Source organism: Sus scrofa, chromosome 8 (genome assembly GCF_054392235.1).
Source record: "Sus scrofa isolate SSC_HxYL_T2T_F1_AM1 chromosome 8, Sscrofa_HxYL_maternal_Yorkshire_Landrace_v2.0, whole genome shotgun sequence".
Classification (NCBI taxonomy): domain Eukaryota; kingdom Metazoa; phylum Chordata; class Mammalia; order Artiodactyla; family Suidae; genus Sus; species Sus scrofa.
The window spans coordinates 61,211,961-61,235,710 of record NC_139390.1 but is presented as its reverse complement, the minus strand read 5'-3'; the positions used below and the strand labels follow the sequence as shown (position 1 = coordinate 61,235,710).

The window sequence follows — 23,750 nt, the reverse complement described above, 5'->3', positions numbered from 1 at the left end:
TTGGATACATATTTTTGGTTTTAATGTTTTATAAAGCTTATAACAAAGACCAATCAAATAAAAGAAATACAGTAAGTCAACTGTATGTCAATTAGAAAAACATATATATAGTCATTGGCTTCAGAGATTAAATTAGGTATTTTAATATATTTTCATGTCTGATTTAAAGAACTTGTTATACTTTTGTAAAAATAAGTACTCTTTGGCAGTTAATTTTAAAAACGTATAGAAAATTTCGGAGTTCCTGTTGTGGTGCAGCGAAAACAAATCTGACTAGGAACGAGGTTGCGGGTTCGATCCCTGGCCTTGTTCAGCGGGTTGAGGATCCAGCGTTGTTGTGAGCTGTGGTGTAGGTCGCAGATGCAGCTTGGATCTGGTGTTGCTGTGGCTGTGGTGTAGGCCGGTGGCTACAGCACCGATTTGACCCCTAGCCTGGGAACCTCAATATGCCACAGGTGCAGCCCTAAAAAGACAAAAAGACAGGAAAAAAAAAAAAAAAAACTTACAGAAAATTTCAAACATACAGAAAAGCAATAAGAATGAGAAAATGAGCGCCCTAAATACTGGCCAGGTAGATTCAATGATGACCATTTTGCCGTGTTTGTATCAGTGTTTGTGTATGTGTGTGTGTTTGTAAAACCATTTCAAAGTAAATTATACAATGCTTTACTCCCAAGTACTTAGAATGCTTCTTCAAAACATAAGGACCCTTTTCTATAGAACCACAATACTATTTTTTCAGCAAACAAAATTGATAAGAATTCTTAATAACATCTAATACCCAGCCAGTCTTTATTCACATTTCTCCAACTGACTTCAAAATCTCTCATAAATTCATATATTTTTGATCAGGCACTGCATTTGGACCTATCAATTCTGTTGAGTCTCATAACAGAGCAATTCTTTTGCCCTCCCCTCTTGCCCCAAGACAGACCATTTTAGAGTGCCTGCTTGTACTGAGTATGGCCCACATGTCCCCAGGCTCCCCCAGCCTGGTGTCACAGTAACCAGGGGAGTGGACGTTCCCTGACCCCCTGTCAAAGGAGCTGCCAGCTCCCACAGTCTCACATGTCTCATGGAACAGCCCCTCCAGCTTCTGGTCCCAGCCCTCTGCCTGGCTTCAGCCCCATACAGGAACAGAGGCCATGACAGTAGCCCTAAAGTCTTTATTCTCTGTATAAAAAGTTTCTTCTCCCTTCAGATCCTCAGAGAAATTCTGAACAGAACAACTTATGCAAATTAGAACCCTGCTGTTTACCAGTTCACCAGTTCCTCACACAGATTTTAGTAGGATACCATGCCCCATAATAGAAGACATTACTTTTATTGTAACTAAAAAGATTGGTAATTCATTTTTTGAGTAGTTTGAATCTGTAAGAAGAATCTTTTCCCTTTTACCTGTATCACTTATATGGTAAAACCAATGCGTAAATGCTGCTGATTTTAGTTCTTCACAAATAGGTATGAGAAACACCGACATTTATAATAATGGTATCTGTGTGTGATATATGTTATGTACTGAAGGGATTCACTGAATATCTTTTCTGAGACCCATTATTATTAGCAGAATAGATAGATGTCGGTTCTGAATGCCCATACCATGCTGTAAAATTTAGTTTAATGGTTATTTCTAGATAAATAATTAGTTTTGACAAATAATTTTCAAAAATTCATAGAAAGGGTTGAATATGTTTTAGTCTCCTCTGGCTATTTCAAACTGTTATGCTTCGAATCTGTCTTTATAATATTTTAAGGATTTATGATCTCAGAACATTTTTGAGGGAAATCTGTTACATAAAATATTAGCTTTCTTGACATTAAGACAATGCATTGTGTTGATATAATATTAAGAAAATTGGACTTCCCATCATGGCCCAGTGGTTAATGAACCCGACTAGCATCCGTGAGCATGCGGGTTCGATCCCTGGCCTTGCTCAGTGGGTTAAGGATCCGATGTTGCCGTGAGCTGTGGTGTAGGGTGCAGAGGTGGCTCAAATCCCGTGTTGCTTTGGCTGTGGCATAGGCCAGCAGCTACAGCTCCAATTGGACCCCTAGCCTGGGAACCTCCATATGCCGTGGGTGTGTCCCTGAAGAGACAAAAAGACAAAAAAAAAAAAAAAAAGAGAGAGAAGAAAATTAAGAAAATTAATCTATAATCAAATTTATAGAACAAAACAATTATTTGTTTTTGTTTGTTTGTTTTTTGTCTTTTTTCCTTTTTTTTTCCTTTTCTAGGGCCACTTCCCAGGGCATAAGGAGGTTCCCAGGCTAGGGGTGTAATCAGAGCTGTAGATGCCGGTCTACGCCAGAACCACAGCAACGCAGGATCCAAGCCACGTCTGCAAGCCACACTACAGCCCATGGCAACGCCAGATCCTTAACCCACTGAGCGAGGCCAGGGATCTAACCCTCAACCTCGTGGTTCCTAGTCGGATTCATTAACCACTGCGCCACGATGGGAATGCCAAAACAATTATTTGTATTACACATTATTTAGGAAAGCCTAGTTTTTAATAACGTTTTTATATTGTAAAGTAAACTAGAACTGTTCAATTTGTGTTTCTAGCTGCCTTATATAAATTTTACAGAAGGATAAGAGGTTTTTTTTAACTACATTCCTCAGTTCTGTAATTTTAGCATCTCTTTGCCATTAAGTCTATAGAACTGTGCCCACTCTTCATCCAAGCGAAGGTTCAGCCTGCTTTGCCTGCCTGGGGGAATCTGCCTTCCCCTGGGTCAGGGAGCCTTGTGGCTCCAACAGCAAGTCATCCTCGTTTCTGATTTTATTCACTTTTACACCTGTGTCTAATTTGGGGGTTCCACATTATTCCTATACCCAACTGCATATTTTGAAGCTCAGATGTCATAACTAGGCCCTTAATTTGCTTTCTGATAGTTCTTCTGGGGTTAATTCTGGCCCTTGAGCCCAGCATGAAGTTTGTTCCCTACCACCTGCTGTCAGAACCATCTTTAGGCAACCACCTTCTCCCTGCACCACAGCCCGGCCATGCTCTCTTAATCCCATGCTGTTCACTGCCACCCACTGCTGTTCACCGGTGCCCACTCGCCTTCCACAGTTCACACCACCCATCCCGTCAGTTGGTCATACCATGGACTCAGCTCTCCTTCTGACAGTAATGATACAATTCCTCTAAATTAGATGTTTATGGATTTATTTCACCTATTCGAGGAAAACTGAAACTTAAAAAGTCAATTTATGTCATTGCTTTGCGTGGAAAACTGATTTAAGTTAGGCAGTACATGTTTTTCTAATATTACTTTCAGTATGCCATCCACTAAAATAAAGCAGTATCTAGATTTGTGGCAGCTTATACTTATCAAAAGATATATATATTCTGAAATATAAATGTAATATATAGTGTATTTAATTTGTTTTGTGTAGCTTCTTGTTCCATGGATTGATGTATGCTATCACTTTTATATTTAAGATGATTTCTGAGGTTTTGTAGATGCTGGAGATGCAATGACATATAAGACATTGGTCTCTGCCCTTAAAGAAATTTTAGTATAATGGAGGGAGACAATTAAATGTAATAGTAAATCTTTTAGGTATTAGGATTGAATTCTGTGCATAGCAGAGTAAAGACGCTGAAGAGTTTTACCCTTGGAAGGTGGAAGTTCAGAACTTTCTGTAAAATAATTCTTGGACCTGGCCTCAAAAATTAAGAAAAGATCCCCCAAGTTTACATACTTGGAGGAGGTAGACAGGCTGACTGGGTATTTAGATGGAGTAGACAGCTGGAACAAAGGTACAGAGGTATATCATCTTGCTTTGGAAGCCTCTGAGTGACAAGGTAGCAGGCAGATAGCCTTGCTGGGGCTTGGGGAAAGGGGAGCCAGATCTCACAGGACCTGGAGGGCTGCCCTGAGGGGCCCAGATTTCCTCCTGCAGGTGGTGAGGAGCCCCTGAAGGAGCTCATGCTTGAGGGAAGGGCATTTTTTACACGATCAGCTAACTTTATCAGTAGGGTCAGGGTGAATTTAGAGAACCAAGACTGGAAACACAGAGGCCACTGGGAACAATATGATGTTGCTCAGATAAGACAGGAAAGGAGTAAAGCAACAGAGAAGGAGAGGAGGGGGATATGGGTGTGAGATGAGATATGACTTGATTACCTACTAGATATTGCAGAGGGAAGGGAGGTTTTATGGCTTGAGTGTATGAAGAAAATACCAAAGACAGTGTATCATGGCAGAGTTTAGATGAGAAAAGCTACAGAGAACTGCAATGAGCAGTCCATGAGCCAGTATTAAAGATTACTAAATGTATGTTTAGATGTTAGATGAAAATAAAATATTTATGTTAAAGAAGATATTTTTTTGTGATCCCTGATTTTGTGGGGGGGTTTTTTGTTTTGTTTTGTTTTGCTTTTTTAGGGCTGCACCTGCAGCATATAGAGGTTCCCAGGCTAGGGGTAGAATGGGAGCTGTAGCTGCCGGCCTACACTATAGCCACAGCAAGGCAGGATCGGAGCTGCATCTGCAACCTACACCACAACTCACAGCAACACCAGATTCTTAACCCACGGATCGAGGCCAGGGATCAAACCCGCAAGCTCATGGTTCCTAGTCACATTCGTTTCCATTGCGCCACAACAGAAACTCCTGATTGGACCCTCTTTCCCCAATGCCCCCACGGCCCATCCCCCACCTCTGGCAGACACCAATATGTTCTCTATGAGCTTTTTTGTATCTATGGGTTCTTTTTTTTCTTTCCAGATTACACATATAAGAGAGGTCATACAATATTAACCTTTCTCTCTCTGATTTATTTCACTTACCATAATGTCCTTTAGGTCCATCCGTGTTATCCCAAATGGCAAATTTTTAATCTTTCTAATGGCTGAATAATATTCCATTGTATAAATACCACAATTTCTTTATCCATTCATCCATTGATGGATACTTAGGTTTTTCCATATCTTGGATATTGTAAATAATGCTCATAAATATGAGGGTGCATATATCTTCTCAAGTTAGTGGTTTTTTTTCTTCAGATAAATAACCAGAGGTAGAATTGCTGGATCATATGGTAGTTCTATTTTTAATTTTTTGAAGAACCTCTATTTTATTTTCCATAGTGGTTGTACCAGTTTGCATTCCCACCAGCAATGCTCAGGGATTCTCTTTTCTGTATATCCTTGCCAACACATTATTTCCTGTCTTTTTATATGGCCATTCTAGGAACTGGAAGGTGATACCTCACTGTGGTTCTGATCTGCCTTTCCCTGATGATTAATGATAATGAGCATCTTTTCATGTGCCTCTTGGCCATCTGTATGTTTTCTTTGGAAAAAAACATCTGTTTAGATCTTCTCATTTAAAAATCAGATTGGTTTTTTGCTATTGAGTTATATAAGTTCTTTATATATTTTGGATATTTGCTCCTTATTATATGTCATATGATTTACAAATATTCTCCCATTTAGTAGGTTGCTCTGTGTGTGTGTGTGCGTGTGCACAGCAGGAGCTTTTTAGTGATATAGTCTCATTTATTTTTGCTTTTGTTGCCTTCGCTTTTGGTGTCAGATTCAGATAAATCATTGCCAAGACCTATGTCAAGGAGTTTATTGCCTGAGTTTTCTCCCAGGAGGTAGATTGTTTTAGGGCTTGCACTCAGGTCTTTCATCCATTTCAAGTTAATTTGTGTGGTTGGTAGAAGATGGTGGTCACGTTTCCTTTATCTGCCTGTGGCTCCAGTTTCCCCACACCATTTATTGAAGAGATTGTCCCCTCCCTGTTGTCTATTGTGGCTCCTTTGTCATAAATTAATTGACCCTATTAGTGTGGGTTTATTTCTTGGCTTTCTGTTCTGTTCTGCTGGTCTGTTTTTATGCCAGTTCCATAATGTTTTAATTATTGTTTCTTTGTTATACAGTTTGGAAATCAGGAACATGATACCTCCAGCTTTGTTCTTCCTTCTCAAGATTACTTTGGCTATTTGGATTTTTTTTGTGATTCTATACAAATTTTAGTTTATTTGTTCTCTTACTATGAAAAATTCCACCTGAATCTTGGTAAGGATTTTATTGAGTAGATTGCTTTGTGTATGGAGTATGGATATTTTAACAAAATTAATTTCCAACCCATGAGCACAGAATATCTTTCTATTTTGCTTGTTTCTTCTTCAATTTCTTTCATTAATGTCTTAGGTGTTTTTGTTTGTTTGTTTGTTTTTTGTTTTTTTTGTCTTTTGTCTTTTTAAGGCCATAACCTATGGCATATGGAGGGAGGTTCCCAGGCGAGGGGTCTAATCAGAGCTGTAGCTGCTGGCCTACGCCAAAGCCACAGCAACACCAGATCCAAGCCACATTTGTGATCTACACCACAACTCATGGCAACACCAGATCCTTAACCCACTGAGAGAGGCCAGGGATTGAATCTGCAACTTCGTGGTTCCTAGTTGGATTTGTTTCTGTGGCACCACAACCGGAACTTCAATGTCTTATAGTTTTTTGTTTTTTGTTTTGTGTTTTTTGTCTTTTTGCCTATTCTAGGGCCACTCCCGCAGCATATGGAGGTTCCCAGGCGAGGGGTCTAATCAGAGCTGTAGCTGCTGGCCTACGCCACAGCCACAGCAACACCAGATCCGAGCCACGTCTGTGACCTACACCACAGCTCACAGCAATGCCGGATCCTTAACCCACTGAGCAAGAGGGATTCGTTAACCACTGCACCACAATGGGAACTCCTCTTGTAGTTTTTAATACATAGGTTTTTCACTTCCTTGGTTAAATTTATTCCCAGGTATTTTATTCTTTGTGATGCAATTATAAATGAGATTGTTTTCTTTATTTCTCTTTCTGATAGTTCATTATTAGTGTATAAAAACACAACTGATTTTTGTGTATTGATTTTTTTATCCTGTAATTTTACCAAATTATTTTATTAGTTCTAACAGTTTTTTTGATGGAGTCTTTAGGGTTTTCTATATGTAATATCAAATCATCTGCAATTAGTGACAGTTTTATTTCTTTCTTTCCTTTTTGCATGTCTTTTACTTTTTCTTGCCTAATTGTTCTGGCTAGGACTTCCAGTATTACGCTGAATAAAAATGGCAAGACTGGGTATCCTTGTCTTATTCCTCAGCTTGAGGAAAGGCTTTCAGCTTTTCACTTTTGAGTATGACATTAGCTGTGATCTTGTCATCTATGACCTTTATTATGTTGAGATATGTTCCTTCTATACCCATTTTTCTGAGATTTTTTTTTAATTTGCAAAAAAAAAAAACTTTAGCAAAATATATTGAGAATTAAAGCCAGAAACTGGTAAAGAAAATCCAAATTAAAAAATATGCAAAGTCTTCCCCCAAACATTGATGAGAACTCATGCATTACCATTGATTTCCACTTTCAGGGTTTGTTTAAAATGGAGCAAGAACTCAAAAGTACATGCAAAGTGATTTGAATGAAGAAATCTTTATTCTTCCTATATCATGTATATTTGTGTGGTCTACAACAAACTAAACAGCACTTTTTTTTCCTTAGTGGTTCACCTTTATCAAGTTTTCTGCAAAGCATGCATTTTATTTTCTTAAGAACTACAATGGGCACAAATAAGTGTAGAGAAAAAAAGTAGACCAAAGTGCAGGAAGATTGCCGCTGCCTGGGGCAGGACATATGACCTGGCATAAACCACTTGGTTAGGAGAACTTTGACTTCAGCTATGGGTGGGACAGGTTTTAGTAGATGAGAATATGAAGGTGAATAAGATACTTTTATGGTACAGTACAAGAAGTCAAACACTATGTATATGTACATAAGTTTTGAAAACATATAACATGTAGTACAAAAGAAAAATTACTAATTTTGTCTGTTCTAGGAAATTTTCCCTGATTAACAGAGTTCACGCTAATCTTTCTTTTCTCAAAGGAGAGATACGCTTCTATCAAATTTAGATTTTTTTTTTTTAAGAAAATACTGATAAAAATCAGAGCTTTTTTTTTTTTTTTGGTTGAGGGAGCGGAGGGAGATGAAGTTCATCAGCTATTGATATCAGAATGGATAAGATTGCCTAGTGAATGTGTCTGACACAAAAATAGGGCCTCGGACACCATTACAAGGAATAGCTACATTTTGAGTAGAGACAGACAAGGAAGTCAAAGGGGTAAAAAGGAGATAATAGAAAGTGTTATCACAGAAGTCAAAAAGGAGAGCATTTTAAGAAAGGATGTGAACAGGACAGAGAGATTTTTATTATCTTTTTCAACTGGGATATGACCAAAAGGAGAGAGGGTAGTAATTAAAAGGAGGGAGAGTGGGAAGGGACTTTAAAAAATTAGTAATTTGACTATGTTTATGTCACATGGAGAAAGAAGGACTAAGACAGCAGGAAAGGAGGAAAGCAGAATAACAAATAAAGGCCCTACAGGAAGTGGGAGGAGTGTGGAACAAAGCAGAGGATGAGCTATGAAAGATTTTGCTAAAGCTGTGGGTGGGGGCTGTTCTGGGAGAATGGGTGTAGTGCTGGTTACATTATAGAGCAGGAAGCATTGCAGGTTTGGGTGATATTTCCAAGCAATTTTAGATTTTCGATGAATATGAATACTTCTGGATAACGGAGAACAGGGAATGACATGCCAAAGAAAAAGGTGGATGAAATTTGTCAAGGAATTTAAGGAAATTTAAAATAAGAACTTCAAATGTGATAATCTCATGTGAAAATAAACCCATGATGATAAGATCCCCTTGTTTCCGTTCAGAACTGCTAAGAATTACCTAGACATGTCCTGTTTTGTTTTTTTTTTTCTTTTCTTTTTTTCTTTCTTCCTCCATCCCCACCCACCATCCCCTGTAAACTGGGAAGTGGCTCCATTAAATTGATGCCAAGTCAGAGGTGGTTAGCCTCAGTTAGGCAGCAAATCCCTCTGGTACCAAGCCTCATTCCAAGGCTGTAATGGTTTTTGTAATAAAAATCAGAGAACTCTATAGCTCATTCAATACTGAAGGTAACAATAGAGGGTGAAAATTAACATACTCTTATATTGAAAGAATATCTGAAGGCATTTTTGTCATGGAGATGTTTCACTTATTTTATTAGACTGAGATGAGTAGTCTGTTTTTTAAAGATGTTATGTGTGCTCGTTCTCTTTTTAGCATCCCAATGTGCTTGTTGGTTAACCAGCATCTTAGTCTCCTAGCAAGAAAGTTTCCTGAAACTAAATTTGTTAAAGCCATCGTGAATAGCTGTATTCAACACTACCGTGACAATTGTTTACCAACAATTTTTGTTTATAAGAATGGTCAGATAGAAGGCAAATTCATTGGAATTATAGACTGTGGAGGGCTAAATCTCAAGCTAGAAGGTAACAATGTTATTCTTAAAATTTGTTTGTAAGAAAACCAGGTGAAACTTCCAAAAATTAACAAATATCATAAAAGTTTATTTCCATGAAATACAAGGTTCTTCCCTTTGTTTCTAATTTCTTCTTATATGCCTTCAGATTAATTTTCCTCCAATAATACTCTTATTGTAACACCCACTTGCTTAAATCCTCAAATCCTTAATGGTTCCCTGTTTCAAATAGGTTAAGAATTCAGAATCATCTGCTTGAAATTTTCAGCCCATCTATCCAACTCTGTTTCTCAATGCTTTCTACTCTATGCTCCAGCCAGGCTGGTCTTCAAGTACTTCCCCAGACACATTTCTCATTTGAAACTTTATACTCTTCCTCTGTACCCAGGACCCTGCCCTTCTTAATTCTTCTTTCCAGACTCTCTTCCTTCACAAGTCTCCCAGGTTTCCATTATTTCAATTCATGATTCTGGACCAACATATGATCTGTCTTTATCTCCTCTAATGAATAATGGGTTCTCTATAAACTTGTTTTCCACTTATCCATATACTATCAGATTTTGTTGGTTAATCAGTTCCCTTAGAGTTTTGTCTCCCTAACAAGTGCAAGGACTATGCCTATTACTACTTCCTTTTCCATAGTAAACAGCACTAGGACTTTATATTATCACCTCCTTTAATAACGTTTACTCCCTAATCTAGCCTAAGGCCATATTTTCACCTAGTCATTTCTTGGAACTGCTTTAATTCTATGTTATTAAAATATTTTTCTGGGAGTTCCTGTCGTGGCTCAGTGGTTAACGAATCCGACTAGAAACCATGGGGTTGCAGGTTCAATCCCTGGCCTTACTCAGTGGGTTAAGGATCCGTCATTGCCGTGAGCTGTGGTGTAGTTCGCAGACACAGCTCAGATTCTGCGTTGCTGTGGCTCTTGCGTAAGCTGGCAGCTACAGCTCTGATTAGACCCCTAGCCTGGGAGCCTCCATATGCTGCAGGAGCAGGCCTAGAAAAGGCAAAAAACAAAAAAATATATATATATTTTTCCCTTATTACCATCGTATTAAAGACATCGCAAATAGCTTTTTTTTTTCTTTTTTCTTTTTTTGCCTTTTTAGGGCTGCACCTGCTCATATGGAGGTTCCCAGGGTAGGGGCTGAACTGGAGCTATAGCTGTCGGCCTTTGCCACAGCCACAGCAGTGTGGGATCCGAGCCGCATCTGGGACCTACACCACAGCTCACGGCGATGCCAGATCCTTAACCCACTGAGTGAGGCCAGGGATTGGATCTGTGTCCCTATGGATATTGGTGGGTTTGTTACCACTGCGCCACTACAGGAACTCCATGAATAGCTATTTTTAATAGCTTTTCTTTCACTCTCTCATTATCCTAAAACTGCTTTTGGCCTTACCACAACCTCCAGTACTTTAATTGTTCCAGAATTTCCCTTCTCCCAGTTTCTAAGTCCTCTCTTTGTTTTATCACCTTGTTTTTTTCAGCTTGTACCTTATCCTTTTATTTAAAAAAAATACTTGAGTACAAACAATAGTACAGCAAACATTCCTGTCATCACCACCAAAAGTAACAAATGTGAACATCTGTTCATGTTTGCTTCAGCTATTTGTCTATTACTAAACATTACTACTATTGGTAAGGTTACCTCTATTTCTACTCCCAGTCCTGTCTTGCTCCTTGCCTCACTGAGCAATCACTGTCATGAACAGTGATCTGGTCCATGCTTTTGAAAATTGTTATATTTAATTTTTTTTGGAGTTCCCCAGTGGCCTAGTGGGTTAAGGATCTGGAATTATCACTGCTGTGGCTCAGGTCCCTGCTGTGCTATAGCTTCCATATTTGGCCTGGGAACTTTCATATGCCGTGGGTGCAGCCAGAAAAAATTGTTTTTATTTGCTGTAAAATACATATATCATGAAATTTACCATTTTAACATTTAAAAATATACAGTACAGTATTATTAACTATACTGTCCTGTACATTATATGCCCAGTAATTAATTTATAAATAAATATTATTTCATCATTTTGAAGTATATGATTAAGTAACATTAAGTATATTTTCACTGTTGAGCTGTCATCACCATTACCCATCTCTGGAACCCTTTGTATCTAGTGTAACTGTAGCTCTATTTCCTTAAAGAATAACTCCCTAGTCTCTGATCCCTCCAGTTCCTGGCAACCATTCTTTTTAGCTCTGAATCTAACTACTCTCAGTACCTCATGTAAATAAATCATACCAGTGTTTGTTCTTTTGTGACTAGCCAATTTCATTTGGCATAATGTCCTCAAGGTTAATCCACTTCATAGCATGTGTCAGCATTTCCTTCCTTTTTAAGGCTTCAAGGCTGAATTCCACTGTATGTTTTTACAGCACATTTTATATACCCATTAACCTGTAGGCATACAGCAAGGTTGCTTCTACCTTGTGGCTGTTGTGAATAATGCTGCTGAGAAGGTGGCTGTGTGAATAATCTGTTCTAGTCCCATTTTCAGATTTTTTGAGTATATACTCAGAAGTGGAATAGCTAGATCATATGGTAATTCTACTTGAATTTTTTTGAGAAACAGCGTACACAGTTTTCCACAGTGGCTGCCATGTCTTACACTCCCAACAGTGCACAAGGGATGGAATTTCTCTACATCCTCATTAACTCTTGTTGTTTGTTTGTTTTTGAATAGAGTATTTTGGTTATCAATTCAAGTCTTTTCAGTTTCTCTTGGATATGTTTTTGCAATTCACATTTTTGTTACAGTGTTTGTATGTCTTGGCCTACCTGTTGCACAGCAGTCTCGTGACTTGGACATCTTTATCTTGGTTAGGCTCCATGTCAACTCTTTATACTATTTGGTTCCTCTCTTTTTCCTGTGATCAGCTTTGCCCAAGCTGTGTCTATTAGTCTCCTCAAAGAATCAACTTTTGCTTTTGTTGGTCACTTCTACTGACTTTGTTTTTCTAGTTTTGCTAAAGTCTTTTCTTCATTATTTCCCTCTTTCTGCTTTCCTTGGGTTACTGTTCCTGTTCCTTTCCTAGCTTCTTGATTTGAACTTTCAAAGCACCATTTTCGGTCATTTTAAAATAAACATTTTAACCGCATTTTCTCCCTTTAAGTGTAACTTTTCTGTATCCAATGTGTATTTTGATGTTGTACTTTCATAGTAACCTAGTTCTGTATCATCTATAGCATCATTTCCACATTAACTTTATTAGAGTCAAACTGTGTTTCATATAGATGAGAAATTCTTTTCATTTTCCCAGATTCTTATATGATTTAATGATGGGTTATTTATTGCAGAGCTTGAATGGAAGCTAGCAGAAGTTGGAGCAGTACAGACTGATTTGGAAGAAAATCCCAAAAAAGGCATTATAGATGTGATGGTATCTTCAATTAGAAACACTTCTATTTGTGATGACACTAACAGTTCCAACAGTGATAATGATGACGCTTAATAAATAGCTTTAAAGTGTTTATATATGAAAAGTTTTGTTTGCCACTGCCTCTATAGTCAGAGATCAGAAAACTTATAAATTGATTTATTTTCACTTTTATATTAAAACTTATATGTCATTACAAAAACTTCCAGGTATTTCAGAATATTCGCTGCCTCCAACAAACCAGAATTTGTACTGAACCTTTAATATTTTTCTCTGGTTTATCCTTTTTCTGATCCTACTTGGACAAAAACAAAAATGTTACAAGTCCTCTATGTTGCCTACTCACTTTCAAAGAAGCCTATGAATGAAAATAATCAAGGAGAACCTTGAAATTCATCTCATTTATGTCAATAGATATTAAAGATTATCATTTAGGGGTTTTGAGTGAAAATACATAAATTTATGACAATACACTTTTTCTCTGAAATCTCTTACCTGTTAAAAAAAATTAACCATTCAATAGAAAAATGCAATTTAAAGATTTTGAAAAGTACATAAGAAACATCTTCACCCATTATTACAGTTTTTAGTAGTTCTATTATTAAGCTAGAAAATATTAAGTAAGTAATCTCACTAACAGATTATAGAATCATGAGAACTATGAGACATGTAAGTTTCTAAATCATGAGAAGTGGGAGAAATACGTTGTGGAGTTTACCTATGTTATAATAGAAGAATTCATCATGAGAAAACATGTAATCTTAGGACACTATAGAAGACCAGCTTAATAATTATTTTGACTTAATAATTAACACTGGTTTTAGAAAAAATGGTGGTAAATCCAGCATGTAATTGCGGGACTTCAAGCCTTCTCCAAGTAAATAAAACTCAAAAAGCCTCTGGCAGAGATAAGAATTGCCAGACCCTTATCATCCCACTGGTCTCACTGTCATTGTCACAATGTTCCTGAGGACCTCCCCACCATAGCACCTTGGCCTGCTCCTTCCTGCCTCACACTAGAAAAGGTATGTGGCCCACTCCTTACCCCTCCCCTATAGGGGAAACATATGCCCCCAACAAACCAGCAGGTGTATCAGAAGACCCCATCCTGCCCCAACCAATTAGCAGGTCAGCAGATGTATAAGACCACTCCTCCCACTCCTTGTCTCTGGGCTATAAAAACAGGACCATGTGCCCAGAGTTAGCTTTTCCTGACTATCAGGAAGTTGGCCCACCGTGTTAACAGTGCCTCTTGACTCATTAAATTTGCCTTTTCTACACCTTGGTTTAAATCTGAAAAATTCTTTTTCCACCTGCATGCAGAGGCCACAACAGTAATTAGTTCAATAACAGATTTTATCCTTCTACTTGGTATTGGCCCATCATTCTTTTTTTTGGTTATGTTGCTGTATTATTTATTTCATTTAATTCAAGTTCTTCATTTTTCTTTTTAAATTTTTTTGTATTATTGTTGATTTACAATGTTCTGTCAATTTGATGACCCATTGTTCTGATTATGGATATTCACTGATATTTGTGAGAGAATCTATACTCTTTAAATGGTTAGATTACACAAATAAATTGGTGAAAATTGAGGCAGTTAAACACAGAGTCAGAAAATGCTCTTTGCTGTTCCTGGGAGTGGGTAGGTATCATGGAGGCTGCTGAGAGCGATGAAGCAGAAGGAAAGTTAAAAACAGGTTGAGTAAGATAACAATTTATTTCACCAGATAAAGTCAAATGATCTAACTTTGGAAAGAATTAGGAAGACCCCCTTTCTTCTGAGATAGGAAAGAAAGGCTTTTGAAAATGTTCCTATTTGGATGAAGGGAAGGAAAGTTGGGAGCTGCATACAATGGCCTTTACTATAGCTTTATGCACCCATGTAAGAGAAATAATTACCTATCGGGTCCAGCTCCTGAAATTCTCTAGCAAGTGGATGGGAAAATTCCTACTGAGGATAAAACAGTTGTGGAAATTAAAGGAAAAGCTCTATTATCATAAAGTTAAAATGTAACTTTAATGCCACCTAATGCATATAATGTGAATATTATTTCCCCTTCAATTGAAACAGTGCAAAACTTTCCCCTAAGTGTAATCTTTTAGTAAATATATATTTACCTATTTTCTTTTTTAAGTTAAAATTGACAGAGGAAGTACTAATAGTTTTTAAGATGTCTGAATACAAATATCCATTATTTCTTTTTTTAACTCTTAACTCAAGTCCACCAGGTGGCAGTAGTTTTTGTACACAAACGCAGTTCATGAAAACTTTGTAAAATTCCTAAAATTATAGCATATTAGAGGCAGCTGGTTTTGACTCCAGGCTCAGCCCTTTTCAGATAATGCACACACATGATTTCTTCCATCAAGTACTTATGCTTGTAAGCATGGGTCATACCACTCCATACTGTACCTCATTCATACCTTCTCATTTAGGTTGCATATACATATTTGTTAGAATGTGGGGAAATTCTTTAATATTTAATATTGTGTTTTCAATTTTACTGAATGAATTTTTATTTAATGGTTTTAAAAGATTTTTCAAGTTGCCAATATTCAGCCATTTTTGACCTACAAAAATGGATATTTCATATATTCCAACCTAATGTTTTTCTCTATTCCTTGCTGCCAACTGTGCTCCACTGAAACACCCGCTCCCCGACTTTACAGCGCTTTATTTGTCAAAAGGTGGTCCTAGCATCAGCAGCATCCCCAAGGAGCCTGTTAGAAATGCAGAATCCCATCCCAGACTAACTGAACTGGAGCTTTTGTTTTAAGGAGATGCTTAGGTGATTAAGCAGTGCTAGGTAGCAAGTCCCTTAAAGACATCTCGAGCCAATTCTTTAACTCTTCTTTGTGCTTAGGGTTATTAAAAGTCTGTCTGGGTTAAAACTCCCATCTCAGTTCCTGGCTGAACCTGTGACTCAGGAACTCTGCAGATGGAAGACAGAGTTTGTGTTCAGCCAATTATTTCCCTCTCTTTTCAATGCCCATTCTCTGTGGTGATAGGGGCTGGGAGGGAGATTAGGGAAGAAAGGGATACAATTCTCTTACTTAACTGGGTAAGTACAATCCATATTGCATCAAAGTGTTCACTCTTTAGTGGTCACACTGTGTTCTCCCGGGAACTCAGAGGCACCTTCTCCACTGCACACTCCTTGTATAGGAGCTCCGTCTGGCACTCCCCCTGCCCCCCGCCCTTTTGATCTTTCAGTCCCCACTCCCAAAAGTATACCCAGCCTCTTGCTGCTAGAATTTCTTTTCCTCTTAGGTGTCAATATAGTTCAAATCTGGACAGCACTTTCCACTCAGCATTGATGGACCCCACAGAAACTTACATATCCTTGCCATGCCAAATTGTAGGAGAACACATTGCTTTTACTTCAGCCCACTTCCTGGCTGGCTGTTTCTCTCGCAGTCTCTATCTTTCTAGTCATGTAGGCAGATCCAGGACATTTCAACACATCTGCAAGGAATGAGAGGCCAGTCTCTTCCTACAGTCACTCCAGCTTCTCTAGCTGTTTCTGCTGGAGCCTTGTTCATTGAACTTGGTGTTGGAGGGGAATGAATAGAGAAGGAAAAGCCACAGTACTCTCCAGGAACCTAGTAAGACACAGCTCCAGTGATTCTCTCATCTTCCTCTTCCCATGTGTTCTGCGTAAATGGCCTGGAGGCGGGGGGATTGGAGGTTTTGATCATGTTGGGTCTAGTTTTGCCTAGCTTTCAGTTCTGGCTAAAAGATTAAATATCTGGCTCCAAATGCTGGCAGCTACTTAGAGGATGAGTACTTTATATTCTTTGTTCCCTATTTTGGACCTCAGGCAGCAGCCTCCTTTAGGTGTTAGCTGTGTCTGTTATGGTGTTACATATTTTTCTGGGTTCTCAAATATTTTTACTAACACAGTTCTAGTGTTTCACTAACTGTTTCAGTTTCTCTCTCCTTTATACTTCAATACACATTGCTACATTTACCTCCTGCCAATACTATAATCATCTACAATCATAATTTGGAATATAAGAATTACGCTAAAACTCTTCTCGCATGTTTTATCTTTCATCTCATTCATTAATTCAGTCATTCAACTCAGGCATTGAAATGGATGATGCATATACAGTGGTGAACAAAACACATGGTTCTTAAAAAAGCAAAAAAGCAGGCGTTCCTGTTGTGGCGCAGTGGTTAACAAATCCAACTGGGAACCATGAGGTTGCGGGTTCAATCCCTGGCCTTGCTCAGTGGGTTAAGGATCCAGGGTTGCCATGAGCTATAGTGGCCTTAGAAAAGGCAAAAAGACAAAACACACACACACAAAACCAAAAAAAAAACCCCAAAAAACAGAAACATGGTTCTTGTCCTGAAATTTACAGGGTGGTGGTGGTGAGATATTTAATAAATAAAACAAATATTAAAAAATAGTGCACTAATGGAGAATAACTGTGGTACTATGTGTGTTGGGGGGCAGGTGAGAGGTAGGAAGGAGATGTCTTAGATAGGGTAGTTAGCACTTTGAGGCATGAAGACTGAGGAGGAGCCAGGAGGAAAGGCAGGAGGGTGGTCCAGACAAGGGCACAGCAAGTGCCAAAGCTTGAGAATACAGAGATTATCAAGGAACTGAGGGATGTTTCTGGGTGGAAGGTGTTATGGGAAAGGAAGAAAATGGTAGGACATAAGACTAAAGATGTATGAAGGGCTGGATGAAACAGCGTATACAGCCATGATTAGGAATTGGGCTATAATGAGAAACAATAAGGATTTTAAGGAGGAACATGAGATTTCATTTATATTTTCAAAAGAATATTCTTGCTGCTCGTAGAGAACAGATTGAAGGAAGTATCCAAGATATTTGAGCTATTCAAGACGACACACCAGGTAGACAACTGGGCACTGCTTAGAACTCGAAGAGGAAGACAGTGTGGGCTGGGCTACAAACATGTGAGTCATTCCAGCCATTCCTAGGGTTCCAACGACAAACCATAAGAATTTAAAACCACCATCCTTATCACCCAACCTTTCTGTGGTAGTTCATAATTTACATTTGATCACCACCATTCTGAAATGCTTTTCTTCTCACTTTACAGATAAGTACCCTGATGCTCAGAGAAATTATTTAACTTGCTCAGTGTCTCTTAGTATTAGTCAGGATTTAAGCCTAGATTTTAATTACAAAGTCTATAATACCACCTCATATTATTGACTTCACTCTATTCTAAAGGGTCTAGAAAGGATATGAGTAACTGACTAAACTCTGAAGGATTCTTAAAAAACAAACAACTAACAGTGTATCTGCTATTATGCATATCAAACTTTCTGTGTTCCAATTCACCTTAAACTATAGTGGTAAAACTAGAAATGTCAATGAAAGGATGGGTGAGAAAAGCATTATGAAAGAAAGGGCATAGGCACATGGAACTAGGGAAAGAAATTGAACAAGAGATGTAAGAACTACCTAAAAAGGAACATCATTAATGATGATCAATACTAATATGGGATTTCTTATGTACCAGGTACTATTACACACACACACACCTCTATCTATCTATCTAATTGATATCTTCTCTCAGTCAACCTATGAGATGGGATTGTTAACTTCATTTTATGGATCAGGAAACTGAAGAATGGACAAATAACTTACGCAAGGTCATACAGACATTAAGTAGTGGGACTGGGATAAATCCTGGCAGTTTAGTTCCCAATTCTGTACTCTTAACCACTCTGTTGTATCACTTCCATCAAGACATCAACTATGAGAATCAGGGAGTTGGTAATGCTCAGTTTAAATAACAGTAAGGCAGGCAAGAAGAAACAGAATTACATAAATTGTGTTTTAAGGCGAGGGTTTAGGCTGGGGGACAAATTTAGGGTCTATGAAGCTATGAGGCAGGATTTTTGTTTTAGGGAAAGGTGGAATTTGGTAGTTGGAAATGTTATTAAAAATATGTGATACAGTTTTTTGCTTGGAGAGAATATGGGGAAAAGGTAAGTTGTGAACCCAGCCATGGGAAATGTTCAAGCAGTGTCATAGGACTGAGCAAAAAACAGGGGATTATCAACAGGTCTTGGTAAATGATTAAATACAGAAAGTGAGAGGGGAGTCAAAGATGAATATGATTTGTTCCCAGTGACTAAGAGGACAATGGAATCATTAAAAAGGGCAAAGGTATTTTGAAAATATGTGTTCCAGATGATGTAGAATATGAGGACATAGCACTTTCTCCAGCATAAAATCCAAACATCCACACCCTAGGAAAAGCATTCAGCAAGCTTCTGTACCCTCAGTATTGTTAAACTTACCTCCTCTCTTGCTCTGGCTATGTTAAGATTCTTGATTGCAAGTGACAGAAAACCTCTCATTGGTTTAAGCAGTAAATACATGAATTTATTGAATAATTTAACTGAAATTTCCAGTTATGTAGTCCACATTAAATTCAGGGCATCAAAACACGTTTGCAGCCCACATCTCCATTTTTGAATCTGCTTTTTTCCATGCTGCCTTCTTTCTCAGACTCTGTGAGTGGGAAGTTGGCTTCAGGCCTCCATTTTTCCAGAATTAAATCCATTGGAAAAAGAGAGATCACTCCTCTTGTTAAGTCCAGTTTAATGCAGAGGATTAACTCAAATATGTTTTCCCCTGGGGTGCTGCCCCAGCCAAAGGTCTGAGAGTGAAGAAAGGATAGTTCTCCAGGAAACTATCAGAGTAGGGAATGAAGGCTGACCGGGGAAAAATGTCTACTAAACTTCTGTCTGCTACTGATGACTCCATTAGAATTTCCCACTCGTGTCGGAAAAACGCTCATGTAAACGATCAGGGATCTGAATAAGTTCCTCAGTTGTAATGTTCTTTTCATCTTGAGTACACAGCAAGAATTTGAAAAGTTTACTGATATGAATGTTACCTTGAGGGGAGGATTTTATAGTCAAAACAGGTGTTTATTTTTTGAAACAGGACGACTACTTCTATTTCAAATCCAAAGAACATTAAAATGTGAAAACTACTAGGAATCAGGGCTGTAAAGACCTCTTTTCCAATAATTTTCAACCGCCGAAATACGTTTTCCCGTGCGGACCAAGTGTCTTAACTATCAAAGGTTAAGATAAGGACTATTAGGATAAGGATATCCTAAGATAAGTGCGCAGTACTCACACGTTTTTCTAACAAGGGAAGCGGTGCAAATTAGGGTCCTGGTTTATCCTACAGCTTCACCCCCCACTTTGCCTTATACTGTCACCTGGCCTTTAAGGCCAAGTAAGAAACTCCAAAGCGGCACAGCCGTACCTTCTTTTGCCTCCCTCCTCCAGCCAGGGCTCCCGCCCAGTTTCCTCAGGCCCACCTTCCAGCGAGAAGCAACTAAAGCAGTGCACCCCCAGGATAGCGCAAAGGAAGAGTCTGGAGCTCAGTCACCCTCACAAATTCCCTCTTCCAGACCCAAGAAACGAAGCGCAAGGGATGCTATTGGAGAAGGGAAAAAGCTCTTGCGCCTGCCAATACCGGAAAATTTCCCCTGGCGCTGGCAGTCATTCGCCTCTCTCTCTCTCTCAGAGAGACCCCTCCGCGGGAAGAAGGAGAGGGTGATTCCTCGGGACCCCTCCGCCTGGAACCACCCTCTCCTTCTCCCCGCTCCCCGCATCCAGGGTGAAAGCCGAAGCCGCCTCCCTAGAGCTGCCCGGGCCGGCCGCGCCCTCCGCCGACCAGGCCCGCCTCCCCTGCTTTCCTGGAACCGTGCGGGCAGCGGGGTGCGGGGAGACTAGGGGTTTCCTTCCCGCCCTGCGGCGGGCGGCCCGGGGCCCCGGGATCTCTTCGCTGCTCCGCGCTGCCTAACGGGCAAGTCGCATGCGCGCCGAGCCGCGCCGGGGAGATGAGAGCGAGGGGAGGGGCGGACGCACAGCGCCGGCCGGCGGAGCCCGGGGTCACGAGGACGCATGCGCCGGAGGGAGCGCACTCTCCGACGCGGATTGCGACTGCCCGCTTTGAAAAGGAAACCCCCAGGGCGCGAGCGCGAGGGAAAGCTGGCCCAGACGCGTGCGCGCTCCCGGTGAGTGTCGCCCACCCGGTGGGCCTTGGCTGGACGTCCGCCGGCGGCTGGCTTGGGCGGCGCATGCGCTCCCGGGGCCGGTGGAGGAGGGGAGGCAGGGAGGGGGAGGAGGAGCGGGCGGCGGTGGCGGTGCCTCGGGCTGGGTGGGGGGCGCCGTCCGTTCAGGTGCTGCTGGTGCTGGGGCCGCCGCGTATCCCGGACCCGGCCGGGTCTGCGCTTCCGAGTCGCCGCCGCCGGACCCCGGGGTGGGGTGGGGAGGAAGCCGGAGACGCCGCGCGCCACACGGTGAGGGCGCGGGGAAGGGGAGGGAGGGGGGGGCGGCGTGCGGGGCTGGGGGCGGTGGCCGGCGGGGGGCCGGGCGCTGGAGCCAAGTTTTGCCTCTCACCCTGGTGAGTGTTTTCGGGAGTTGGGCGGAGGCCCGGCGGCGCGGGGCCCTCGAGGACAGCGGGGTTACCTGCGGGGTAGGGGCGGGATCGGGGTGCCCGGCGGGGCCCGGTGGCCAGAGCGCTCCCTTGGGTTGGGGCCGATTGCAGCGGTCGAGCGGCCGGGACCGCCGGCGACCTGGTGCGGGGAGCGCTTTCGCCTGGGACCCGCTAGGCCTTGTGACCCACTTTATTCCTGTCACAACCCGGGCACGTTTGGAGCGGCGCCCAATGGGGCGCGGGGACGGCCAGCTCCTCGGGGAACCCCCGCCCTCCCGGCGTGCTGTCCGCGGGGCCGCCGCCCGAGGGCTAGTTCCGTTGGTGGTCGCGGTTCCAGGCCGGGTCCTCATGGCGCCTGCCCTTCCCGGTCCCTTTCCGCCTGCGGAGCCGGTCCTGGCGCCCTGGCCCTCGGATCGTCATTTCCACCGCCGAGCGCCCGGAGCTTAAGCCCCCGAGTGCGTTTTTGCCGGTGGAGCAGTCCACAAAGCAAAGCCTCCCCTCTGACCTGGCAAATGAGACGTGGAATCAGGTGGCGATTTCTTGCTGTTAGGATGCCACGCTAATACTTAACAGCCTTCTAACTTTAACCAAACCAAACCAGTGTTTTCTTTTACAGCGAAAGAAAAGCACCAGAAGTAAAGAAACTTTTACAGCTTTTGTTGATTTGGCTGTTAACGCTGATCCCCCGAATCAAAAAAAGGTAATCAAACTTGAAAGTTTGCATTTTAATTTGTAGCTTCATTTTAAATGATGAGAGGAGAAAATTGTGCAGTGTTTACCCTCCACTTGGTTGAAAAACAAAGGTTCTAAAAAGGCTATATTTATATAATGAGTGGGTTTCTCTGTTTAAAATCTTGTTGAGGGGGAAAAACTAACTCAGGTGTTAAGTAGTAAACTGATGAGAACGTCATTAAAGGTTAGCCTAAGGAAGATAGAAGGAAAGTTGTGGGACAACTGGTCATAGTCAGCTATGAAAGAAAACAATGAGGAAGGGTTCTGTGTACTGACCTGGGAAGAGCTCCAAAATATGTTATGAAGTGAAAAAAAGATGTAGGGCTGTGTGAATAATGTGCTGCTTTGTGTGTTAAGGGGACAGGCGAGGAATAAGAATACAAGCTTGCGTTTGCTTTTCTAAGTATAAAGCGACTCTGGAAAGGGAGAAACTGCAGAACTGGTAATGGTGGGCGAGAGGGGGAAGGAGCCTGATGAGGGGATGGTGGGAAATGACGTTGTGTATGTCTTATTTTTAAAGTATTTGGACTGTATTATGGATTCATAAACTAAACAGAAGTCCTTCTTTCCAAAATAACTTGTTATGTGTTTTTGTTTGTTGCTTATTTCTCTTTCCTAATTTATGGTGATTTTGGACATTTTCAACATGATTTCTCTTAATATTTTTAAGGAAAATGAGCTGTAAAATTCAAAGAAAGCTTAGGGTAAGTTTGGCTGTCTATGCCTCGATTTTTAAGGTGCTGGTGTCACATTTAATTTTTAAAGCTGTTTAGTCACATTTTACTTTGCCGAAATATGACATCATTTACATTTGGCATTATGGCTGGATTATAAAGATTTCAGAGCATGGTTTGCCTCCTTTTTTTTTTTTTTTTTTTCAGGAATCATACTTGCATAAAATTTGACTTTTAGTTTTTTTAACCCCAAAGTTGTCATGACAAATAGTTGGAGAGTATGAGCACTCCATTAAAATGGTAATAGAATCGTTTGTCCAGGTAGTTTGCTTTGCAGATTTGGGAAATGCTTTTCTCAAGACAATCAGATATGAACCTCAGTGACATGTAACTTTATATGTATATTTATTTTTATAGTACTTTCGGGGAATTAAAACTAGCAGTCAGTGCAGAACATCAAAATTTTTTTATGGCTTATTGATTGCTCCACACAGTACATGATTTGGGGAAGGGTACTCAGAACCTCTTGGATGCTAATATAATGAAAGTAGTGAATGTTGAGTAGTGGTTGACAGTTACTGTGGGCATTTTCGTTATGTTTCCAGTATTCCTTTTTATTTTGTACGATAGGATAATTATTTTTGTTTGACTTAGAGGTCTCTAGTCAAACTTATGCATATTTTTTCATTTGAATTCCATGTGGGTCTATTCAGTCTTTTTGAAAAAATAGAATTGCATTTCAAAATTTTACTTAAAATTTTGTTATTGTTTTTCAAATTATAGAAGTAGAGTGGTGTTCATGAGAAATTAAAACAATGCAGTGTATATGTACGTGAAGCAGCCTTTGCACGTGTCCACCTCTTCTCACATCTCTGCAGAAATGACTGCTGTTAACAGTGTTGTATAACCTTCGAGTTCTTTTTCTGTGCATTTACAAACATGAATTTTCAGTCTTGAGAACTGAATTGTCTTGTTTTGTCCGCTTGTTTGCCTTCAATGTGAGCTCTGTTAGTGTCACAGGTCAGGGAAATGACCTGGAGTGTGTCAGAAAGTTTAACATATAGTATGCGCCTTAGGACAGTCTCATCTTTTCACTGGTGAGGGGCTGGTTAGTTTGGGGCACAGTTACGGTTTGTAGTGAGCTCTCACTGTTGTGAGCTTTAATCTGATGTGGATTGAATTTAC

At 40.4% G+C, this 23,750-nt stretch overlaps 2 protein-coding genes across 44 annotated transcripts in view; both read left to right on the top strand.

Moving 5' to 3' along the window:
- PDCL2 (phosducin like 2) overlaps positions 1 to 12,809 on the top strand; it is a 32,248-nt gene extending 19,439 nt beyond the window's left edge. The window contains exons 5-6 of the mRNA XM_005666708.4: positions 9,117 to 9,325; positions 12,624 to 12,809. Of these exons, the coding sequence (XP_005666765.1) occupies positions 9,117 to 9,325; positions 12,624 to 12,778 (364 nt within the window). The 3' untranslated portion in view covers positions 12,779 to 12,809. The remainder of the gene's footprint in view (positions 1 to 9,116; positions 9,326 to 12,623) is intronic.
- A 7,809-nt stretch (positions 12,810 to 20,618) lies between these two features.
- The window catches only part of CLOCK (clock circadian regulator), a 121,364-nt gene continuing 118,232 nt past the window's right edge, over positions 20,619 to 23,750 (top strand). For 20 of the 43 annotated variants that reach the window (XM_021101335.2, XM_021101333.2, XM_021101327.2 and 17 more), the window contains exons 1-2: positions 20,619 to 20,737; positions 21,776 to 21,859. The gene's annotated coding sequence lies outside the window, so the exon portion shown is untranslated. Of the gene's footprint in view, positions 21,023 to 21,070; positions 21,689 to 21,760; positions 21,860 to 22,561; positions 22,596 to 23,750 lie in introns of those variants that run through there. The other 23 variants (XM_084972288.1, XM_084972276.1, XM_021101328.2 and 20 more) reach the window with 5 other exon arrangements.